Below are 23,676 nucleotides of genomic sequence, written 5' to 3'. Positions count from 1 at the left end.
AGTTATAGATCTGTTCAGCTATCCTATTTGTGTAGGGCATATTTAACTCTGGAACTGCCTGCTTTCTATGGACTCTGTGAGCTTTTAATCACAAAGGTATGAGGTCTCTCTAAAATCAGCCAGTCATTTTGTGTTCAGCTGAATATGAACAAAACTTATGCGCGCACATACTTTGTGGTGTCTCATAAAATGTCTACGGTTGTTTTTTCTTTTATAACCTGAAATAAGAATCGCTCATCGTGGAAGAATTTATTTGCTCTTTGGTTACTCATGTAGACGCATGTTTTTATTTGTGGCTGGCAGGCACAAGTAAGAGTAGAACAGGCTTATTTGAAAAGAAAGGTACATTTCAGCTTCATGAATAAGATCCTACAAACCATTACACATGCAAATAGGCTTTTTCATGATGGCAATTCTGTTGACTTCAGTGGGATTATCCATGTAACTAATGGCTATACAATTTAGCTATGAAAGAAGGGAAATCTGTGAAGCCTCTCATGCTCTCTATGCCATGTCTTCTCAGCCTGGTGGTAAGAAGAGTTGTCAAGGCACAGTGAGCACCCTGTTGTTGGTTTTTTTGTTTGTTTGTTTGTTTTTTTTGTATATTGCTAAATAGGACCAAGGTCATATCTTGACCCTAGCTGGACAGAAGAAGGGCACTGAAGGATGCCAGAAAGGGAAAAGAATAGGTTACAAAAATCATGTTGAGGATTTAGGGCCAAATTCCGATCTCATATTTGAGAAGGAAGCTGAAGGCATTCCATCAGAATCAGAAGCTTATGGGTAAGTCTCTTTTGCTGTAACCAGAATTCATTTAACAACTCTCCCAGTAACTTCCCATTATAAATCTGTAATGTCTGTTTGAAAGGAGGAAGAACAATAAAAATACATATCTAAATATACTGAGTCTTCATTTTCCAGTATTTGAACTGATTACTCAAAAAAAAAAAAAAAGATTTATTTTTAGTTTGTGAGTGTCTGAAATTGCATTTAGAAATCCACTTATAGCAGCAACCAGATGAGCACAAATTCCCACTCTTGGGTACCATCTTGCAGTTTGGGTATCACCATATGTGACCAAGGTATTAGTATTCATGTTTAGCAGAGAGGATAACATTCGACATGTGCAACATGCTAGAACTAGATGTTTTGAAAACAGAAATTATTTTCCTCCTTAATTTTACAGCAGTTTGTAATGATGTCTGTAGATTGAAAGGCACAGAAGGACCGTGCTAAAAAAAAAAACCCCCAGCCCATCTTCAAAAAGTGCCACAGTAAATGTAAATATTCCTATTTAGGCACATTCCAAACCTTAATCAAGAATTGCCAAACCTTAATCAAGCAGGAGTTGGTCACCACTTGCTTTGGATCTACTATGTCGACCAAGGGCTCCTTCATGGCCACGTCTCTAATACAGGTCATGTCAAAGCCGTACACATTCTCCCACCCTGTCAATGCAAAAAAAACATGTCAAAGAGTAGTAGTAACAAAAATGCACACAAGATTTTTTTCCAGGTCTTAAACAACTCACTTTTACCTCCCCCCCACCATTCCCAGTGAAAAAGGCAAGTGGTCCATCCCTATGTTAAAGATGATATAACCTGGGCACCTTAGGAATAAGACCCACAGTTTCAAAAGCAGGTTCTAAGTTTGAGTATCTCACTTTTTGCCTCATTCATAAACTAGGATGCCTGACTTAAGTTGACACTTTTGAAGACTTTGGTTGAAGGTACCTGAAGTAAATACATGGGGTAATTGACACTGATTTGCAGATTGTTGTAAATTACAGTGGTGTCTGGATAGGACAAAAACCAGCTCTTCAGCTGTCCCTAGTAGGTGTTTTATAGTGCCTCCTCACTGGGTGGAACAGGATTGGTAATATCCTTTGTGTGTTAAGAAAATGGCTACCATAGGATGACATTTACTGGAACTGTGCATACATGACCTCCACACCTGCATAACTTACACTGGAGTATAGTTACTCCTGACTTCCTGACTTAATCCTAGAGTGGTGTGATTGACACTGATGCATCCTGTGTCCACTCTGCATTTTACACCTGTGTAAAGGCAGTATAAATGTGTTTTGTCCACACCTTTTAGGTATTTAAGTGAACTGCTCAAAATCAGATGGCAAATCAGCCTAACTCTTGAAGTTCTTTCCAACCCTGTAGTATAATGATTGTATAAGACAGAGGTTCTCGATCTTTTTTTTTTTTTTTTTTTTCTTGCTCTGACCTCTAGATTCCACTTCCAGGCAACATGTTCTCCTTCTCAAAGGCTTGCAAACTGAGTTGAGCATCCTGGGTATTACAACTCTTCTGATGATTGTACCAGTAAGTGCCTTTTGTCTTGCTGAGTTTCTTTTCTTGAACAAGCAGTCCCCTAGGGAAAAGTACACTGGCTGTGCTCTTGTGCTTGACATTTCTTTGTGATAAAGCGCCAGGAACTGTTAGCTTAAAAAGGGGGGAAAAAAGCCCTCCAAAAAAGTAAAATCTTTTACATGCTCCTGAACTGGATGAGTCAAATCCCATTAAACCTGAGTGCCCTATTAAAAAAAAAAAAAAAATCTATTCTGAAAGTTATAGAAGTTATGTAGGCTACAGTATGTGCTGAGGAGAAGAATGGTTAGAAAAGTACTATGAGCATTTAAAAAATCTTATTATGCATGAGAACAAACAAGGTAAATTGACAAAATACAGTAGGGAGCAAATTTGCAAATGCTTTTTCTTCTCAGAACACAGTGGTTGAGTTCTTGGCGTCCCCAGCAGGGTCAAAATTGGCAGCAGTAACAAAAGGTCACTATGTTTCTAAACTGAATGTATTCAGCAAAGATTTGTTCTTTGCTAATATTATCCATTGCCTGGGTTGTCAGCTCACACACATTTGATGGGAGGGAGGTGACTCTCAACATAATGTTTTTATCCCAGGTTATCCAATCTTTGGGGTGTTTTTTTGTTTCCCTGAAAGCCCCAATTCCTGGGGTTCTGTGACTTGCAAGAGAATCTCAGCTTTCATTTTTAAACAGCCAAGTTCTCAATCCTTTATGGAGAGAAAAGAGAGAAAAGAAAAGACCTAGAATAAAAGCACCTAAAAGGGAATATTTACCCCAGGGAGCAGTAGGATCTCCATCATATGAAGTATTTAAATTGACATAGGATGCCTTTCTAAAAGAATATACTGGAGCTCGGCCATAAGATAAGAGCTTAATGCAAGTAGTACTAGATGAAATTCTATGGCGGTATTATGCAGGGGGTCACACTAGATGAGTACAATGGTCTTTTCTGGATGCAAAGCTATGTGAATCTATTGAAAATCTTAAGACTTATTTCAAAACACTGTATATTTCATAATGCTTTGAAACAATCTCATGCATTTTGAGTATCCTCTAGAATAGTCAGCCTTGCATTTGGAATGTGAACAACGTTCTTGTACCCCCTCCCAAGAGGAATGAGAGAGGAAGAATGAAATAGCAGGATGGGATAGGAGTGAAAGAAATAGAGGGCAAAGAAGGACAAATGCCAAAGGTGCAAATAGTTTGGGGAAAATATGAAATTAACAAAAAAAAAGAACATCCTGCAAGAAAACAGTAAGGTTGGAATGTTGTTGTTCCCCTGGCAGTCCCTTCGCTTCTTCTTAAATTAAATATAGGTGTATCAATTTGCATATTGTACCCATGCACTTAGTTCCCTTCAAGGTTATTGTTTGCAGATTTACTCCTCACTTTCATGGGCTCAGGAGGAGCAGGGTCCAACAGTAGGAAGAAGGGAAAGGGGTTGTTGCCAGAGGATTAATGTGGGGAGAAGCTAAGAGCAAAGGGGCTATCTGACCCCCACACACACATTTATTTTCCCTGCTGTAGCAGTAGGAGGGGGGGGAAATTCAAGGCAAACCTCCAATAATTAGATTCTATACCTAGGAAATTACAACAAATTTATCAGTTTTCCATATATAGAATCTAATTATTGTTGCGGGGGGGAGGTTGTCTTATAATCAGGGTTGTCTTCTATTTGAATAAAGATGGTAATTGGGGAAAATACATGCATGGAATATGATGGAAGGAAAGTAATCAAGATATAGGAGGGTAAGTAGAAAACAGCCAGGGAAAGAGAGTGAAAAGATACAAGTGTGCGCTTCTTCAGTGCAGGAAGTGGGATGTGTTACTCTGAGAAACGTGCTTCATAAAACATTATGGCTCTCTGATGATTTCTTTGTAAGAGACCGGCTGTTTCTGACACACAGGAAATAGGTGGACATATTCCTGATTATGGACAAGAGGAAGACACAATTTCCTGTAGATATTATAGACAACCTTTATAATTATCCTAAACTGGGGCCAAAGTATTCCCTTGAATGTTGCGGGGGAGGGGGGTGCTTTTATCTTCTAATGGAATAGCAAAGCTAAGACTTGCTATTGACTCCAATTGGAGTAGGATCAAGCCTTTTCTTATTGTGAAATTGTCAAGTCCTTAGGCTGAAACTAGCTGCTTGAGAAAAGGGAAACTGAGCTTGTGCCTGAAGAGAGACTGACCCCAGGATTTGTGTTCCAAGCCCATGCCGACCATCATAGCATATGTTCGTAATAAGAAGAGTTGTTTGAATTTTTTTTTAATGAAGCTTTTATTTACACAGAAAATGCCTTGTCTTTTCTATACCTTTTTGGGTCAAAACATTTTTGTGTAACTCCTGGAAAAGCATTGTTTTGATCAGGTAAACATTCTATCGAGTGAGGGGAGAGGGGCATTTAAAAAAAGAAAAGACACAGTAGTTCTTTTCCCACCAAAGGGAATTAAGAAAAAACATATAAAATTTTCACTGAAAAAAAAAAAAAAAAATTCAGAGAAAATGTTGAAGAAAACTAATAAAGGTTAATGATGCCAAATTTTAAGGAGTTGCCATTTTGACAAGTTCTATTAATAAACTATGGTACGGTTAAAGTGATGTTGGAGTCATGGTGATCTAGGACAGTGATTCTCAAAGAGGCTGCCAACAACCCCCTGGGGTGTCTTCAGATCCTTTGAAGGGTGTTGTGTAGGGTGCCACACAATGTTAGCACTGTTAGGTCTGCAAACATGATTCACAGCACAAACCTAGAAATTTTAAATAGGAGTCCATAGTGTCAAAACCAGTTTGACATTCATATGGTTTTTCTGAGTTCTTTGCAACAGAAGAATTGTTCCTTTATTTTTATGTAGCCAAAAAACAAGTAAAAACTAACAGCTGATGCTTTCCGAGGGGTACCTTGAATCTAAAGAGGTTGAGAACCACACGTCTGGGAATTACACAAAAGGCAAGGATTACTTTAGGTGATTATCTTTGGGTACAGTTGGTGCAATAAAAGGTATCATGCAAAGAAATCATTGCATCTAATAATAAACTATTGCACTTCACTGCTTAACCTCTTGACAGTATCTTTTGTAACCTGCGTAAATTCAGTAGTACAGCTAAGGTGGGGTGACAAGAGTATCAGTCCTGGGCCTGTGTTGAAGTGGCTAGTATTCGCTTTGGATTTGGATTTGAATCACTGTCCCAAATTGATTCGGCCAAATCTCCAAATTAGCCAGGCCCATCCCCCACCTGCTCTCCCAGCCCTGGTAATGGCTGCCCTGCCTGCCCCAGCTCCTGGCACTTTGAAAAAAAAAAAGCCTCGACTCACCGGGTGCTGCTGGGCGGTGGGGGGAGCAATCCCCACAGCCCCAGACTGCATGGGGGGGCTCTGCATGAGGCCCCCCCCCGCTGCCCCAACCCCCCCCATGGCTTTCCACCCTTCCCAGCTCTGGTCCTTTAAGAAAAAGAGTGGACGATCCCCGTGCCACATGGGGAGCTCTCTACAAGCCCTCCAGAGCCCAAAGGCTGCTGCAAGAGTTGGTGAATCCAAGAGTTTTTTTGGTTTTGGGGGAGCAGGTGGGGGTTGGGAGGTGCTCAGGGGGCCTGGGGGAGCAAGTGGGGGATGGGGCCTGCAACGGTCCCCTCCATGGTCCCCTCCCCCATCCTCCAGTCCCTCCCCTCCCCCTACTTACCAGCTCCACATCTGGCTCCAGCTCCCTGCTGCAGTGGGCAGGGACTGCCTGAATCGTTGAAGCTTTCCAAATCTTTTCCCAATTGATTCAGAGAGCTTCAAATCAATTTGGACCTTTTTTATTGGTCCCGATTCGATTCAGAGATTCGGCCACCAAATCAGGCTGAATCTCCTCCGAATCAAATCAGCACCCGAAGCTTTGCACAGCCCTACTGGGCAACAACATAAGGAGGCTGCAAAAACAGCAGCTCCTACCATTGCCCTCTCAGCCAGTGCACAGGGCACAAAACTGCCAGTTATGCCTCTACTCAAATTATTGCTATACTTGCTGGTTTAAAAACAGAAAATAGTACAAATGCCATCTGAATGCTTTCTCTATGCAAAGTAAAAAGTATAGACTTTTATGCTATCCATTCCAAATAGCACTAAGGAATGATGCAGTAAATGAAAACTCTCTCTAACATGCATGGAATCCCACGTTTAGGTTAGCATTAAAAAATTATTTAGGGTGCAACAGTTTGTTTAAAAAAAAAAAAAAATCTACCACACATTCATGAATATTCCCGGAACAGTTGTCTTGTCCAACTATTTGATTTCATAATGAACAAGACTGATTCTCTCCTCAGCTATACCATTGTAAATCAGAACTAAGGGCATAAAAGTTGCTCTGGTATAAAACCAGACTTTATGACTCAAACCCAAAGCATCCCTGCATTTTAAATTATTGATGCAGTTTCTTAAGTTTACCCCCAGCCTAATGAGTTTTTCTGGATATTGTGTTTGTGACATGGTGCTTACATTTCCCTGACCTTCTCAACGTTTTCTCCTTTTGCAAAACTTTGCCAGAGGGGAGCTTGCAGCAATGTGGCAGGATTATTGTTCTCAGCAGGTGCAACCAGATACTTGCAAAACATACTGATGGAAGAGTCAAGCCCAGCCCCCCCACCAAGAAAAAGGGACTGATTCAAGGAGTGAAAGCTATTTGTATCTTGGAATGTGATGCTGGAATCAGAAGCATGTTTTCATTTCATTGACGCTGGTTTAATTCACAAGTGACTGAGCCACTTCATTTAATTTCATTCTGATCTTGCTCATACCCAGTTTTAAGTGATGTAGTTCCAGCAGTGTATTGCTGGAATTACTCCTAATCTACCTTGATTCAGGGGATATCAGAACCAAGCCCCTTGGATCTAAAAAAGATGTAATTATGCAAAACCTAAGATCAGCAGGTGAGGCTTATGTATTAAAAGGCACTGAGATTGCCAGAATGCCTGGGCATGGGAATCAATAGCCTTAACATCCTTGGGACAGATCCTTGACCACTGTAGAGGAATCTTTAAGGCAGGGTAGATTTACACCTTATAGACTAACCACAGTAGATCTCCCTCTCTCTTTCTTTCTCTCTCTCTTTCTCTCCCCCCTTTATAATATATAGGAGCCTTGTTCCACTGGAGGCAACGAAGCTAGGTTGATTTTACCCCAGCTGAAGAACTGTCCTATTAAAATGAAGAACAGATCTGAAAATGACATGGCATTTTCTAATTATTCTAGGCAATAATAACCAATCACATTCAATACGTCTACCTGCAGGAGTGTCTGAACAGTTGTCTTGTCCAACTATTTGATTTCATAATGAACAAGACTGATTCTCTCCTCAGCTATACCATTGTAAATCAGAACTAAGGGCATAAAAGTTGCTCTGGTATAAAACCAGGCTTTATGACTCAAACCCAAAGCATCCAGTAGGAATAACCTGGGAGACCACTCTCTTGCAACAAATCAAATATCTTCATGGAGATGATTACATAGGAGGAATGCTATTAAACACATACTTACAGTGAATTTTGAAGTCCTTATACTGTCTGTCTTCAATTGCTATCACGTACAAAGCAGCCCGGTCTGGAAACATAAGCCCTCCAGGTTTCTGTTGATGAATTGTGGGGAAATGGATCTCGTAATCTATTCACCTGACAAAGACATCACATTTTGAACTGCACATACAAAAACCAGACAAGCACCCCCTTGCATGCCTTTATTGTTTTTCTTCAGAGTGTCACATCAGCTTTAATATCTCAGAAATTTTGGCATCCTGTGGCAATGTCATTAGATAAATGGTGTCTATCTGAATTGCACCAGCTGTCACTCAAAGGCAAAGCTTTTTAAAATGCGAGGCCTCTCAGATTACTGAAATGCCCATGCTAATCTTTCCATTTAAAGCCTACAACACAGCACTTGGAGGTGTCACTGTGTTGGGCAGTAGTGGTGATGATGCGGGGGGAAGGGAAAGCTTGCAGTCAGGAAATAAACAATCATTCCTCCAGTGAGGAGTATGACATGCAGAGCACCTACCAGCCACTTGTCCCGGGCAAAGATGACCGTGTTTAACATTGATTCATAGAAAAGACAGTAACCCATCCACTCGCTGATGATGATGTCTACTTTATCCACAGGCAATTCAACTTCTTCCACTTTACCCTTAAATATTGTGATTACTGAAAAAAGAACCCAAAAGATACACATTTCACATAATAAAATGCCCGACTGGATGCACCTCACTGATGAATATTAGTATAATTCAATTGTCATTCTCCTGTAGCTCTCAAGTGACTCCACACAAGCCAGTGGAGTTAAACAAGTATAAAACCAGGATCAGTCAGAAGAAGATTCTGTCTATACTGCATATAGCAGTGAAAAAGCCTTATCAGCTGTTTAAAGTGATAGCGATACTATCAAGATAAAAAAAAAAAAAGAAAAAACATGTTTAAAAACCATTCCTTACCTGATCGCTTGCAGCATCTTAGATTATGAACTCTTTGGGACCTGGCATCTCTCTAGATATTCAATAGAGGGATGCAAAGTATTTAGATAATACCCTGAGCCCACCTAACTTGGTACTTTGTTCAGATTCCAGAACTATTCAAGAACTTAACAGGAACATCTCCTAATGTATTTGGTGTGTGTGTGAAAGCTCAGTTGTGCAAAACACAGGTTGCACCACCTAAGACCATACTCTGTGCCTTCTCTGAATTCATTGCTTATTCCAATGCCAGTCTTTCCCTAGCTGCCTCCTCCCAAAACCTTCCCAGGTTTTTCATGACTGGTTTAGAGATACACAAGAAGCCTTCTACACTTGTACACTTACACTTGTATCTTTAGGTAGACTAGTAGGTCACTTCTTCTTTCCCCTCCAAATTTCCCTTTCTGATGGATAGATCCCCTCCTGATTTCCCTTGACCCATTTTGCATTTTTGTAATTTCATTGAATTCAGTAGGCTTAACTGATGTGAAATTTTTCCCAGTGCCAATGAGAATTGAACAAATTAGCACTTTTTTCTGATGAAGAAATATGAAAAATGCATTCTGGGCACTACAGTGCCTCATTGCAATGAAACAAATTTGCTGCAGAACAAATTCTTTGAGGATTTTTTGTCCCCACATACAACAGTTTAAAGGTCTGAAATACTAGTCTTTTTTCTGGAAAAAAAACTTTTAATTTTTATTAATAACTTAAATCATTCAGCCTGTAGCCTAGAGCTTCTAGGCTGAGCTGTCTGCATCATATTTTCATGGCATCAGGCCAAATTCTGATGTCATTTAGATGAGTATAATTTTGAAGTCATATCAATGACTTTCTCCACTTAACCATGTATGCACCTAATATCTCTTGATGCATGAACAGTGCATGCTCCTGGCAGCTGGGGGGGTATGGCTGTGCTGCCGGTGGCAGGAGCCCGGCGGCAGTAAGCAGGGAGTTCCCACAGATGCTGCCAGCACTGTTGGCAGTGGGGGGTGGGGTGGGGAGCACCAACCATGGGTTAACAACCACCTGCAGGCACTGCCGGCAGCAGATAGGAGCAATCATGGACTGCCTGCCAACACCGCCACTGGTGCCAGCAGTGGAGTGGTGAGCAGCAACCACCCATGGGTGCTGTGAAGTGTCGGCAGTGCCTTTTTGCAGGGTGTGTACCGCCACGCGCAGGAGGTGCGCTTGCACCCACGTGTAGCCCCTACACATCACCCCTGTCTCAATACCTACATTTTTTGCTGGTAAAGTCCCCAAGACAAGTAGGTCCCATGTATCCTGGTGCATCCTACTGGTTTATTCAGGCAATTCCTCACTAGATTTTGTAAATCCCATTCTTAAGGATCTGACTGTCCCTAGGCATTGCTTATAGGTGCTGAGGAGTCTAACTCAGCATAGCCATCTCCATCTGACAACATGGCACCAACGTTGTTGTTGCTGAGATCTGCTTGTTGACCTATGCCATTGTGTTCTCACTAGTTTTGCCCCTACCTCCACACCAATTTGTTCTCTTGGTTTCCTATTAGTTTATTCAATTTATTCTCAGCTTGCCTGTCCTCGAGCAACTAACCAACAAGATATAGCAGGTCATGCAGGGGCTGGAAAATGATGCAGGAGATCAAAATGTGGAAAGTGTGTAGGTTAATCTGAGGGGTAAATGTTGTAGCTGTGTTGGTCTAAAAAGCAAAAATAGTAAGTGTGGTAGAGGCAATATCTTTTATTAGACCAACTAGATAGTTGCAAAAGAAAATTCTTTATTTGCAAGGTTTTGGGCTCACATGTAGGGCTGTGCAAAACAGGCCCTATTCAATTCAGATTTGGTCTGAATTGGGGACAGTGATTCGATCCATTGCTTTGGATCACTTCCCCTGATTTGATTTGACTGAATCCAGATCTGAAGCTTTGATGCTGATTTGGTGAATCGGCAATTCGGACACAGGCACAGCTTTAAAAGTCTTTTTCTACATGCCTTGAGGTAGCAGGCACAGCTCATGATCACTCTGGTGCTGGGGTGGATGGAGCATCCCACAGGAGCACGGGAGGCTCTCCAGCATGCTCAGCAGTGAACCCAGAAGTAGACCGGAAGTACTTCTGGTCCACTAACAGTTGGTTCTGCCAGGGACCGCATAGGCCTCCCCATCATGCCCCCCGGCTCAGTGATTGGCCACAGAGGGACCCTGGGTGCATCCCCAGACCCAGGAGGCACCAGTTGCCAAGCCAGGGGATGTGGGGAGGCCCCCGCCTGTGTGCTCCCTGGTGGACCAGGAAGTGGACTGTAAGTGCTTCTGGTCCACTTCCGAGTCTGCTGCTGAGCGCGCTGGGGAGCCCCCCATGCTCCTGTAGGATGCTGCATCTGCCCCAGCACTGCAGTATTCAGAGCCTCTGCTACCTAGGGTTATGTAGAAAAAACTTTTAAAGCTGTGTCTATGTCCAAATTGCCAAATCTGTCCAAACCTCTCTGAATCGATTTGGAGGGTTCCAAATCAATTCAGAGAAAATAAAGAGTCCTCTGATTCAGTTTGGATTCAGAGATTCCGCCACCAAATCGGGCTGAATCTCCACTGAATTGAATCAGAGACCAAAGCTTCGCACAGCCCTACTCACATGTCCTTCTTCAGGCAAAGGGGACTACAAAGATTGTAAAAATTTTCCCATGTAGAAATGAAGATGAATATTGCACAGGAGAGCTGGAGCATTGTGTAATTTCTCTTGGCTGGAAAAGTTCATTTTATGGAAATTAGGCTCAGATAAAAGTTGGAGCAGTCTATTTACCTCAAAGGTGTCTGATAGTGAGCATAGTGTTGAATTATGCTTCTTTCTTGTTAAGATGGTTCATATTTCACAGGAGTACTGGTAGTGGAAAAGTTCTCCTGAGCAAGGCTCTTGTGTTCAGGCTACAAGCATGCAAATTTAGCTTGAAACAAAAGGCTGGAGGAGGAGTGTTAGCTTCCATGTCTCAGGGTGTTGAATTTTGCTTTCTTCTTGTAAAATTATGAAGTTTTCATTTCAAAATGGCTAATTACAATACCTTCCATGTTTCAGGGATAAAGGTTGTGGTCGTGTTGGTCTAAAAAGCAAAAGCAGGCAGTGGTAGAGGTGGTATCTTTTATTAGACCAACTAGATAGTTGCAAAAGAAGCATAATTCAACATCCTGCTTGCCATCAGACACCTTTGAGGTAAACAGACTGCTCCAACTTTTATCTGAACCTAATTTGCATAAAATGAACATTTCCAGCCAGGAGAATTTATACCACCCTCCATCTCTCCTGTGCAATATGAAGTTTCATTTCTACCTGGGAAAAAATGTTAGAATCTTTGCATTCTCCTTTGCTTGAGGAAGGGTGTGTGAGCCTTAAAGCTTGCAAATAAAGACATTTTTTTTTTACAACTATTACTTGGTCTAATAAAAGATATTGCCTGTACCACACTGACTGCTTACATTAATCTGATGGATGTGGCACAGGAGAAGACATGTTAGGATGTCAGTTTCTCTTTTTAATGGAAGCCTTTTGGCCTGAAGGCCTGAGGCTCTAGAGGAACAGCTTTCAAACTAGGGGTCACAAACTATTGGTAAATTCCAAGCCACCATAAATGGGAGTTGCAACAAAAAATGATAGTGAGCTGCTTCTCTGGAAAGTATCCAGTTCACTATTGACACTTACTGTAGAACAGGGGAAAAGCAGACCAGTGCTGCTGTTTCAGAGTGCCAGAAAAACAGAGGCCCCAGAAGTAGGAAACTGTGCTGGCATCTGCTAGTGGGCAAGGAGAAATACATGAATGGGCCAGACCTTATTTCCATTTCATTTGTATGAAGCAGGATGGGGGGGGATTTTTGTTAAAATGTGGTTAAGCTTTGTGTGGCAGGGCACTGTGTGCCTGCCACTTTAAGGGCCTGAAGCTAGGAGCCGGCAGGTGTCTGATGAGGGCAGCCATTTTGGATCCAGGGCTGCCCATATAAACAGGGCATTTTTTCTGCTGAAGGGGTAGGCAACAATACTGTCTGGCTGTAGGTATCATCTGGAGGTAAGAGAGGAGCTTTAGGGGATGGTCTGGAGGCTCCTGGTCCTTGGCATGACCTAAAACTGCACCCTGCTGGGAGTCAGTGGCCTGGTGGGGCTCTCAGTGGTGCAGGAGCCCCCTAGGAAATGGAAGGCCAGTTACCACCCCAGTGAAAGGCAGGTAGGGGTGTCTTAGCCGTAACCCTCACCTTTGGGTGGGTTTGCGTACCATCAGAGCTACTTGGGGCTAGGCACGACTGAGGCCAGCTGAGCCCTGAAGGGGTTTAAGACCTGAGAAATCTGGGGACAGGCACAGCTATAGCCACCTGAGCCCACTGGAGAGCAAACCCCTGTGGCCCTGAGGGAGGAGGTGGTCTAGAGCCCCAAATGAGGGGGGCAGAAATTAGGACCCCAGTGAGGGGGTAGCCTCAGTGAAGGAGGCCAAGATATGGGGCCACCATACCACATCTCACTTGGGGCTACAAGTGAGGGGGCAGAGTTGGGGCTCCAGATCTCTGCCCCTTACTTGGGGCTACCCCCCCTCACTGGGGCTCCACAAATGAGGGGGGAAATGTGGAGCCCCAAGCAAGGGAAGTAGGTCCAGGTAAGTCTTTGGATGCCTGAGGCCAAGGTTTTTGCCAGGGGTTGAGTCAAAGGGGCTTAGCCCTAGAGTGAGAGAAGTGAATCCTGACCCTGGTAAGTCCTCTGCTGCTGGGAGGCCGGGTGTGGGTTGAATGTAAGATTTGAAGTAATGCCACGACCTGCTGCCCCAGAGCGGGGGAGTGAGAGTCCCCTATGAGACCCTTGGGGCACTATTCGCAGTGTGAGGTACCCCAGCTCCCTATATCCAGGAAAATACTCCCAGCCTCACTAGCCCCCCCACAATCTCTCCCTCTCCCTCGCTCTCCAGACTGCCCCCCTCGGGCTAGGACCAAGTGGGCACCTGGAGTCACAGGCCTGGAACCCCACCTGGCCTTGGAGGCAAGGCCAGGGCCTGTATATGGCCAAAGGGCCTGAGTGGGGACCACGCCTGAGAGGGGAGCCAGCTGCAAGGAGCTCAGCAGCCCAAATGAAGGCAGCATAGGCTGAGCAGAGGGATTAAAGGAGGGTCCTACCAGAAAGATTCTGGACCCTAGTGTGGGGCTGGTGTGACAGTTAATATCTGGATGCCATCTGTGAGGCTTGGGCTGCAGTGTAGGGGGCAACAGAGCCACAGATAGTGCCCCCAGGCATTGGGGCAAGAAATGGGCAGCCCTCCCACCTTTATTTAACAACTTATTGACTCCCCCTCCCCCAACCAAGTCATTGTGGGCAAAACAGGCGAGCAGCATGCCCGGAGGCAAGTGGGAGGCTGGCATCGGCTGGCCTGAGGAAAACCCACTTTGCCACACTTTGACTTGAAATGTAATGAAACTCGATTACCCGTGGTAGGCCCATTTAGGAAAAGAAAACAAGACAATGTGCCCAGGGCAATGGTTCACCCTAAAAAGAACCATTGTCTACCACGGTTGGGTAAGGGAGACTGGACAAAAGAAAGAGAGTTTCCATTAAGTGTGCCTGTCTGATGGTAAGAATTCTTGTCAAAGTCCTGCAAGCTTTTCATTCTTCTCTTACAATATAAGGTGGAGCTGGAATGGCTTGGGCTGAAGCTGCCAAGAAGAACAGCCTAGCAGAGGGGATCTAACAGAGGCTGTCTCTTCAGCTGGGAAGGGTGGCAGAGCTCTTGGAGGACCCCAAGCAGTGCTTCCCTCAGGGGCTAGATGAACCTTCCTGTTCATTGATCAAAGTGGACAGAGGGAGAAGTAATATAGAGTTCACCCTTAGGGACAAGACAGCGACTGAAAATGAAGTACAAGTGCAACAACTTTTTAAGGAAGTTCTTCAGATAACAGTGAATCTGATTTCTTTCTGAGCAGTATGCACTTTCCTAGAGTGGGTTGTTTATCCTTCTCCTTTAGCCAGGTTCTTTCACTCTGAACTCAGTTTCTTTGCATTTATTGTATCTAACATAATGTTTTCTGCGTTTAGCTTCTAGGAAATACAAGAAATAAAACTTGAAAATTACTAGAGATGTACTTGGAGTGCGTACAGCCACTTCCCTCTTAAAGTATGTCTACGTGGCAAAATGCAGTGGCATGTAGAGATACCTGAACTGGCTCAAAGCCCTGTTCGTCAAACAGGTCAACTAGCCTAGGGAAACGTGGTTAGATTACTTCGAATGGACTTCCAGTGCGCACAGAACTAGCTTGTATATTTACATAGCATAGCATAGTGCCAGGTAGACCTACCATAATGCTATCTTCTATATCAAGAGTGCTCAGTCTCTGGCCCACAGGCCAAATGTGGGTGTGGAGGTATGGCATCTGGCCTGCAGGACTCCCCAGAGGTCAGAAAACTTGGTGGCAGGGGAGCAGTGGTCATTAATACCACCATCTTCCCTGGCTGCCAAATTTCTACATCTCCTCTCCCTGCACAGCCAGTTGGGGTGGGGCCAGGTCCCTTTCTCCTCGCATGGTTGAATTGGGGCCAGGCCATGCCTCCTCAACCCCATGTGGCTTAGTTGGGGCTGAACCAAGCCACCTTCTCCCATGCATGGCTGAATTGGGGCCAGGAGGCCCCCTCTGCACAGTTAGATGGGGCCTCACTGCACCTGCTGCAGACATTGGATTGAGGCCACAGACTGCATCTAACCTGCAAAGGGACCAGGCACTGCCCATCCGGCCTGCTGTTTTTTGTTTTTAAAGAAAAGTTGAGCCTCGCTGCTTTAGATCATATCTCTTCTTTCTGATTTGTAGGCCTGACCTACAGAAAATTGGTCAGGGAAGATAAAGTTCATCTGTCTTTTGTTGACAAACTCCCTAGTTCCTTTCAGGAGAACCTATTCATGCTTTCTAATCCCTACAAAAGACATGTTTTAATTCCATGTTGATTTCAGCTTCCAAGGTATATGTATATATTTTTAAATAAACAGTGTGAAAACCTCTTTTGACAACACTGGTGGACAACTTCAGGGTGTGCAGAATTTTAGGCTGAATTACTTGCAGCAAAAAAAAAAAAAATTAAGGATCTACAAAAGCAATATGAATCAAGGTTATCAGGCTTAATTCTCCACCTACTGAGGCAACACATTTTCTCTTTTTCTCCCCCCCGCCCCCCCATACAGCTCACTTTTTTTAAAATGGTAATTAAGACTTGAGTCTGCACAGGCAGCCCTGGCATAGGTATGTTTTGTAGCTTCTTTTCTGCAGTATACTTCATTCTGTTTCATGTATTCTCTCACCGTTGCTGTATAGATTACTTTATTACTTTTTGAGTTGAGGAGGACTGCAAGATAACCAAGTGAGAAGATTGATTTATCAGTATATGTGTCCCTTATTCCTTCTCTAGGATGGAGTCCTCTACAGGCAGAAAAATGATTTCTGTTGCCTGCTAATGGGTAGAAGGTCACAGTGGGCACATCTACACATGAAATTTAATGCACCCAAATAAACTTCAGGACAGTTTGCACCTGAATGTATTGCTTCTGGGCGCTGCATTTACATGTGCATTGGGGTTTGCAACACATTGAGCCAGGGCAGTGCAGCCCCAGCTGGCAGGGGGCCTAGGGAGTCAGTCTACCAGCCCAGAGCAGCTCCCCCCTGGCTCAACATGCTGTGGAGGGGCTGGCTGGGGTACAAGGGTGCTATACTGTGGGGACAGCTGGCAGGCAGCTCCTGCACTGTAGCATCTCTGTACCCCAGCCAGCCCCAGTCACTGACTATGCATGCAGTGGAGTAAATAACTTCTCCATAGGATAGTACTGTTATGCCTCACTTTTTTTAGGTTTAATTCTTCAAAGCATAACTGGGGGAGAGCCAGCAGCTAGGAGGCAAGCTAAGTAGTATGAATAACTTCTAGACCAGGAAAGTTTAGAGATTGGAGATCCAAGGTTACATTCACTTTCTGTCTAATTCAGAGAAACTATCTGAAGCAAGGTCTTCTACAGAGTTACCCTGATCTTAAACTGTGTTGTGGTGACTCTTTTCTTCCCTTTTGATTTCCTGACTTGGATCACTTGTGGACTCCACTCATTTGTCGGTTTACTGGTTTTCTGATCTGGCTCATCCCTCGACTTGGCTTGTCCTCTCCACCTCTGGCTTGGACCCCAGTCCAGTACCCTGACTCCCTGGTTTGGCTACCCACATCCTGGCACTGACATCTACTTTGCAGACAATCTGAAAATACTCTCTATTGAGTGAGAGAGTGGTAGGCTGTGTAGCTGGGGTTGTGAGCACCTGGGTTCCTGTCCCCACTCCAGTGAATGACTGCTTATGCAGAGTGGAACATTATTGGCAGGAATGAGGAAAAGTATTTGACTCTCAGGTAACCTGTTGCCTAGAAGTTAAGACACTGAAGGCTAAGAGATGTTCCTGTCAATCACTTCAGGCACAGGAGATGGATGAACATGGGTCATCTCTTTCTTGGGTGAATGTCCTAATTCCTTGGGTCTTTGGATAAAAAAGAGACACTATCATCATTTCTGCTTCCTACTCTGCTCATTTTAGAATCTAGCCCAGTGATTCTCAAATGTGTTATGGCACCCTGGGGTGCCTTGATCCTTTCAAGGGTGCTACGGGGTGCTGCACAGTGTTGGTACTATTGGGTGTGCAAACAGGATTTACAAGATAAACCCAGAGACTTTAAATAGGAATCCATAGTGTCAAAAACAGTCTGTGTGTGGTCTTTCTAAGTTCTTTGCAATAGTGAAATTGCTCTATTTTTCTGTACTCAAAAATAAGTGAGAGAGAGAGAGAAGAGCTGGCATCTCCTGGAGGGGTGCCTTGAGTTCAAACAAGGGGTGTCTTGAGTCTAAGAAGACTGAGAACTACTGATCTATCCCTTCATTTTAATTTTTTTTTTTCCATTCCATTCCCCAGTCCTTCCTGTAACACAGACAGATGCCACCTAATGGTGCCCTTGCTTGCATCAGCTATACAGTGGCTTAACTCTGACTGTAGTGGAGCTGTTTCTGGTCTGCCCTGGTGGAACTGCAGTTGTTTCAACTGCAGCCTGCCAGGTTCACCCAGAGGAGAATCGGGCTCATTTGCTTTATAAATTCTGGACACCTCACTTAAGGGAGGGGGGAGAGAGAATTTTATCTTGCTGGTACACAAACATGAAAGTAGGCAGACACCTGCTTGCCTTTCAAAGATTGCATTTTTTTTTTTTTTTTCCCCTTCTGCTTCTTGACTGGAGATTTCACAACATGCTGGCACCCTCCACTCAATCTGTTATCAGTTTTGAACCCGGATGCCTCTTCCCTAGTTACCTTAAACAACCATGTTGAAAAGCGTTTGTCAGGTAATTTGTCAGCACATTGGTTTCAAGGAGCTGAAAAGGCTGCTAGGTTTAGTATAGCTGTAGACTTGACTCACAGATGACATACAGCTTAATAAATGTCTGGCAATGTTACATGCTAGACACTGAAATTTAAAAAAAAAAAAAAAGGCTTGCCTGGATTAACAAAGAATGCTGATAACAGGCCTATCCTTCCTGTGGAGCAGTCTGTGAAGAGGGAGAGAGTTGCCTTCAGGAGATACCTATGTTTGTCCTCGTGATGGTACTAGCTGCAGGTTGCACAAACTCCACACGTATATGAGAAGTTAGGTCAATCTGAATGGAGACTCCATGAGCATGTCTACATCACCTCTGTACCATGCAAGGGAGTACTGTGGGGAACTGGCATGGCCACCCCAAACATATCAAACTCTGAAAAATACCTAATATAGTCATCCTTAAGACCTCACTGGAGATGTGCCACAACACAAGCTTATGATGCATGCCCAGAGCTGCTCAAAAGGCAACATTATGCTACGTTTACAAGCATGTGACAGACGTAACTTAGGCAAGCTGTGGTAGGTGGCTGTTCTCTATAGTGCAGTCCAGAGGTGGTGTATGCCTGTGTCTCCACATGAGTATGAATGAAGAATGGCACCAATCTAGTAATTCACATGAAGAGAAAAACCAGTTTCTGTGGACTTAAAACCAAGGCTAATATTTATGTACAGAGCTTGTTCTCCTTTTGTGTACACTGGGATGAGTAAAGTGGCCCCTTTATACTGTCATACATGCTTTGCACAGTCACCACAAGCAAAATCAGTTGAAGTAGTCCTACATTTCCAATTATGGTACTTGCACTACCTTGTAAGTGAGTTTAAAAAAAAAAAAAAAAGGGGGGGGGGTGTAAGTTGCATGTAGTGTAAGTCATGTTCTGTAATGAGCACAGTACAAGGATTGGGTTTTGCTCCTGCAAGGTATTCAAGGCACAAAGAACATGCATGGACCATGTCTAGTTTAGGGCAAATATATTCCCTGCACAGTCCTTCCATCATATCTTCCTTTTACTGTTATCACTATAGGGAACCTCAGGGAGCTGCACTCACTCATATGAGCTCTTCATGTGACCCCATTTTTGCAAGTTGGTGGCATTCAGTCTGGTAGAAAATCATGTCATTTTTTTTTAATGCAGGCTGAACTTTAAATCTTAAGAAACAATTAGGGAGATATCACGTAGAAATACATATTAAGTACATTTTCCACCTAAGCTTATGGTTTAATATACCTACCTCCATGTATGAGTGCTAAAAAACCAAAATAACTTGTTCATTTTTTCCCACTGTACCTTCTAATTTGAAGGTCTTCTCTTGTCTAAATACTGTCTCCCACTCTCTCTTACTTTTTTTAACCAAGGAGGGAAACAACTAGATGTTATGAAGTGAATAACACTTCATATCATCTGGGGGATGAAGATCAAAGCCCTGAGGTAAGTGGGGAAGCAGATGACCTGGAGGAAGAGAAGCAGGAGGGGACAACAGGGGAGGTGTTCTCATTCTTCCTGAGAAATCTGAACAATTGACTAGTTACCTGAGGTGCCTGTACAAGAATGCACAGAGCCTGGGAAATGAACAGGAAGAATTGGAAGTCCTTGCACAATTATGGAACTATGAAGTGATTGGGATAACAGAGACTTGGTGGAATAGCTCATATGACTGAAGCATGGTCATGGATGGGCACAAACTGTTCAGAAAGGTCAGGCAGGGGAGAAGAGAAGGGGAAGTTGCACTTTATGTAAAAGAGGCATATGATTGCTCAGAGCTCCAGTATGAAACTGAATATAGACCTGTTGAAAGTCCCTGGGTTAAGGTTAGAGGGGAGAGTAATAAGGGTGATGATGTGGTGGGTGTCTGCTGAAGACCACCAGACCACGAGGAAGTGGTGGATGAGGCTTTCTTCAAACAGCTAGCACAAGGTTCCCCATCACAAGCCCTGGTTCTCATGGGGGACTTCAATCACTTTGACATCTGCTGGGAGGGCAATACAGCAGTGTGCAAGAAATCCAGGAAGCTTTTGGAGAGTTTTGGGGATAACTTCCTGGTGCAAGTGCTGGAGAGGCTAACTAGGGGCTGTGCTCTTCTTGACTTGCTGCTCGCAAACAGTGATGAATTGGTGGGGAATGTAGTAGTGGATGGCAACCTAGGCAGCCGTGACCATGAGGATCCTGAGGAAAGAAAGGATAGAGAGCAGCAGAGTCAGGATCCTGGACTTTGACTTGCTTAGGGACCTCTTGGGCAGGATCTCCTGGGAGGCCAGACTGAGGGGGAGAGGAGTCCAGGAGAGCTGGCTATGCTTTAAAGAAGCCTTACTGAGAGCATGAGCACAAGCCATCCTTATATGCAGGAAGACTAACAAGTATGGCAGAAGACCAGCTTGGCTTAGTAGGGAACTCTTCAGTAAACTAAGTCACAAAAAAGAAGCTTATAAGAAGTGAAAACTTGGACAAATAAATAGGGAGGAGTATAAGATCATTGCTCAGGCATGGAGGAATGAAGCCAGGAAGGTCAAAGCACAATTGGAGTTGCAGCTAACAAGGGACATGAAGGGTTTCTGCAAGTATGTTGGTAGCAAGAGGAGGATCAAGGAAAGTGTGGGTCCCTTACTGAATAGGGGAGGCAACCTAGTGACACAGGATGCAGAAAAGGCTGAAGCGCTCAATACCTTCTTTGCCTCAGTTTTCACAGGCAAGATCAGTTCCCAGACTACTGCACCAGGCAGCACAGTTTGGGAAGGAGGTGAGCAGCCAACAGTGTCAAAAGAACAGGTTAGGGATTATTTAGAAAAGTGGACATATAATAGTAATATATGGATGCACCCAAGCATGAAAGATGCGTGTCCCTGGAGGCTGGGGGCGCACAGCAACTGCCCATACGCACTACTGCCAGCGTCGGCGGCATTTCTTTCAGGAAGTTCACCGCTAATCTCAGGGGGTTAACGTATGCCTGCATGCACCCCCTATGCATCACCAATGCACCCAAGGGTGCTGAGAGAGTTGGCTGGTGAGATTGCAGAGCCATTGGCCATCATCTTTTAAAATTCATGGCAATCAGAAGGGGTCCTGGATGATTGGAAAAAGGCAAACATAGTGCCCAGATTTAATAAAAGGAAAAAGGAGGATCCAGGGAACTACAGGCCAGTCATCCTCACCTCAGTCCCTGGAAAAACCATGGAGCAGCTTATCGAGGAATCCATTTCTAAGTACTTGGAGGAGAAGAAGGTGATTAGGAACAGTCAGCATGGATTCATCAAGGGCAAGTCATGACTGAGCAATCTGATTGCCTTCTATGATGAGATGACTGGCTCCCTGGATGCGGGGAGACCAGTGGATGTAGTAGACCTTGATTTTTAGCAAGGCTTTTGATATGGTCTCCCACAACATTCTCACAGGCTAGCTAAATGAATAGACTGTAAGGTTGATAGAAAACTGAGTGGAGCATTAGGGTTAGAGGGTGGTAATCAGTGGCTTGATGTCTAGTTGGCAGCTGGTATCAAGTGGAGTGCCCCTGGGGTCAGTCTTGGGGCCAGTTTTGTTAAATGTCTTCATCAGTGATGTGGAGGTTGGCATAGAATGCACCCTCAGCAAATTTGCAGATGGCCCCAAGCTGGGGAGAGTAGTAGATATGCTAGAGAGTGGGGCTAGGATTCAAAGTTACCTAGAAAAATTGGAGGATTGGGCCAAAAGAACTTTCATGAAGTTCTACAAGGACAAGTACAAAGCCCTGCACTTAGGACAGAACAATCCCATGCACCAGTACAGGCTGGGGGCTGACTGCCTGGGCAGCAGCTCTGCAGAAAAGGACTTGGGAAGCTTTATAGGAACCAAGAGTGTACTCTTGTTGCAAAGAACACTAATGGCATACTGAGCTGCATTGGTAAGAGTGTTGCTAGTAGGTTAGGGGAAGTGATTATTTCCCTCTATTCAGCACTGGTGAGGCCACACCTGGGGTACTGTATTCAGTTTTGGGCCCCCCACTACAGAAAGGATGTGGACAAATTGGAGAGAGTCCAGCAGAGGGCAACAAAATGGTGAGGGGGTTGTGGGACATGACTTATGAGGAAAGACTGAGGAAACTGGGCTTATTTAGTTTAGAGAAGAGGAGACTGAGGGGATTTAATAGCAGCCTTCAACTACCTGAACGGTGGTTCAAAAGAAGATGGAGCTGGACTGTACTCAGTGGTGGCAAATGACAGAACAAGGAGCAGTGGTCTCAAGTTGCAGCAAGGGAAGTTTAGGTTAAATATTAGGAAGAATTTTCTCACCAAGAGAATAGTAAAACACTGGAGCAGGTTACCCAGGGAGGTGGTGGAATATCCATCCTTGGAGGTTTTTAAGACTCGGCTACACAAACTTTGGCTGGGATCATCTAGTTGGGGATGGTCCTGCCTTGAGCAGGGGGTTGGACTAGGTAAGCTCCTGAGGTCCCTTCCAACCCTAATTTTCTATGAATCACAGAAGATAATTTATTTTTTTTAGCACCAAGTGGATTAAGTAACCCATTTCATTTGAAAGTGCCAGATTTATAGCATAGCCCAGTCTTGATATGTACACTCTATAATACAAGGTACTCATGAAGTGATTTCAATGCTTTGTGATAGTTCTGTGGAGGAATACAATGTACAGTCTGAGCTTCCTTCTACACTCACAAGGGTCAATCAAGAGTTAAACAGTTAAAAACCATGGAATAACACCACAATGCAACTGTTATAAACAAGAACAGATATTTTAGTTACAGAGGTTCTTCTAAAACCAGTTTGGTTATTTGTTCCAAATAATATTTACCACCCCCCCTTTGAGATTACTAAACCAACCATAAATCAGTCTTGACTTTCTTCAGCTGTATCCTTTATTTGTAAGCCCGTGTCCATGTTGTTTGGGTAAATCATTTTCAAACTGTAGGCTGCTGGCCAACTGTTCACTATCCTGCATGTGTCCCTTTGGTTTTTGTGGGTGATTTACTAAAGCCACATGTTGCAGGGCATGCTTCCTTGATTAGCTAACTGAAATATTTAAAACGGGAGAATAAAACTGTGACTAGGGAACAATGCACAGGGTAGTTTTGGGACAAATCATTACAGGTGCCTCACCATGTGCCATGTTTAAGGCTCATGGATATTTTCATGGATACCTGGTGTCTGTATAAATACTTGTGAATAATGGATAATACAACCCTGAAAAATCTTAGCAGCATAAAGTACTGCTTCTATTCACAAAAATTATCGTGGCTTAATTAGACTTAGTTTTTTAGTTTGACCAGACTGGATTAGAACTCTGGGTTAAAGGAACTTAAAAATTTTTTTCAGTGGATAATTAAGCTCTGAAACATATTTTTTTTCCCCTGAGTTCTCTGAGACAATGTCATATTTGCTAAAATTTCACCCAGTTGAAGCCTTAATGTGCCACTTATCTCTATTTTAGGATTTAAATGGAACTCAGGGTCTGAACTGACCTTCTGCAGAGAAGTGAATTGCACCCTTCCAGAATATG

The 23,676-nt window shown here is 43.7% G+C and overlaps 1 protein-coding gene across 1 annotated transcript in view; it reads right to left on the bottom strand.

Annotated features, from left to right (window-relative positions):
• The window catches only part of PRMT8 (protein arginine methyltransferase 8), a 63,790-nt gene that overhangs the window by 19,900 nt on the left and 20,214 nt on the right, over positions 1 to 23,676 (bottom strand). The window contains exons 5-8 of the mRNA XM_019543862.1: positions 8,366 to 8,508; positions 7,853 to 7,940; positions 2,236 to 2,382; positions 1,333 to 1,448 (exon numbers count right to left, since the gene is read on the bottom strand). Of these exons, the coding sequence (XP_019399407.1) occupies positions 1,333 to 1,448; positions 2,236 to 2,382; positions 7,853 to 7,940; positions 8,366 to 8,508 (494 nt within the window). The remainder of the gene's footprint in view (positions 1 to 1,332; positions 1,449 to 2,235; positions 2,383 to 7,852; positions 7,941 to 8,365; positions 8,509 to 23,676) is intronic.

The sequence above is a fragment of the Crocodylus porosus genome, unplaced genomic scaffold, assembly GCF_001723895.1.
Source record: "Crocodylus porosus isolate Cpor-Errol unplaced genomic scaffold, CroPor_comp1, whole genome shotgun sequence".
Classification (NCBI taxonomy): Eukaryota; Metazoa; Chordata; order Crocodylia; family Crocodylidae; genus Crocodylus; species Crocodylus porosus.
The sequence above is the reverse complement of the archived record's forward strand: the minus strand, read 5'-3'. Positions and strand labels throughout refer to the sequence as shown.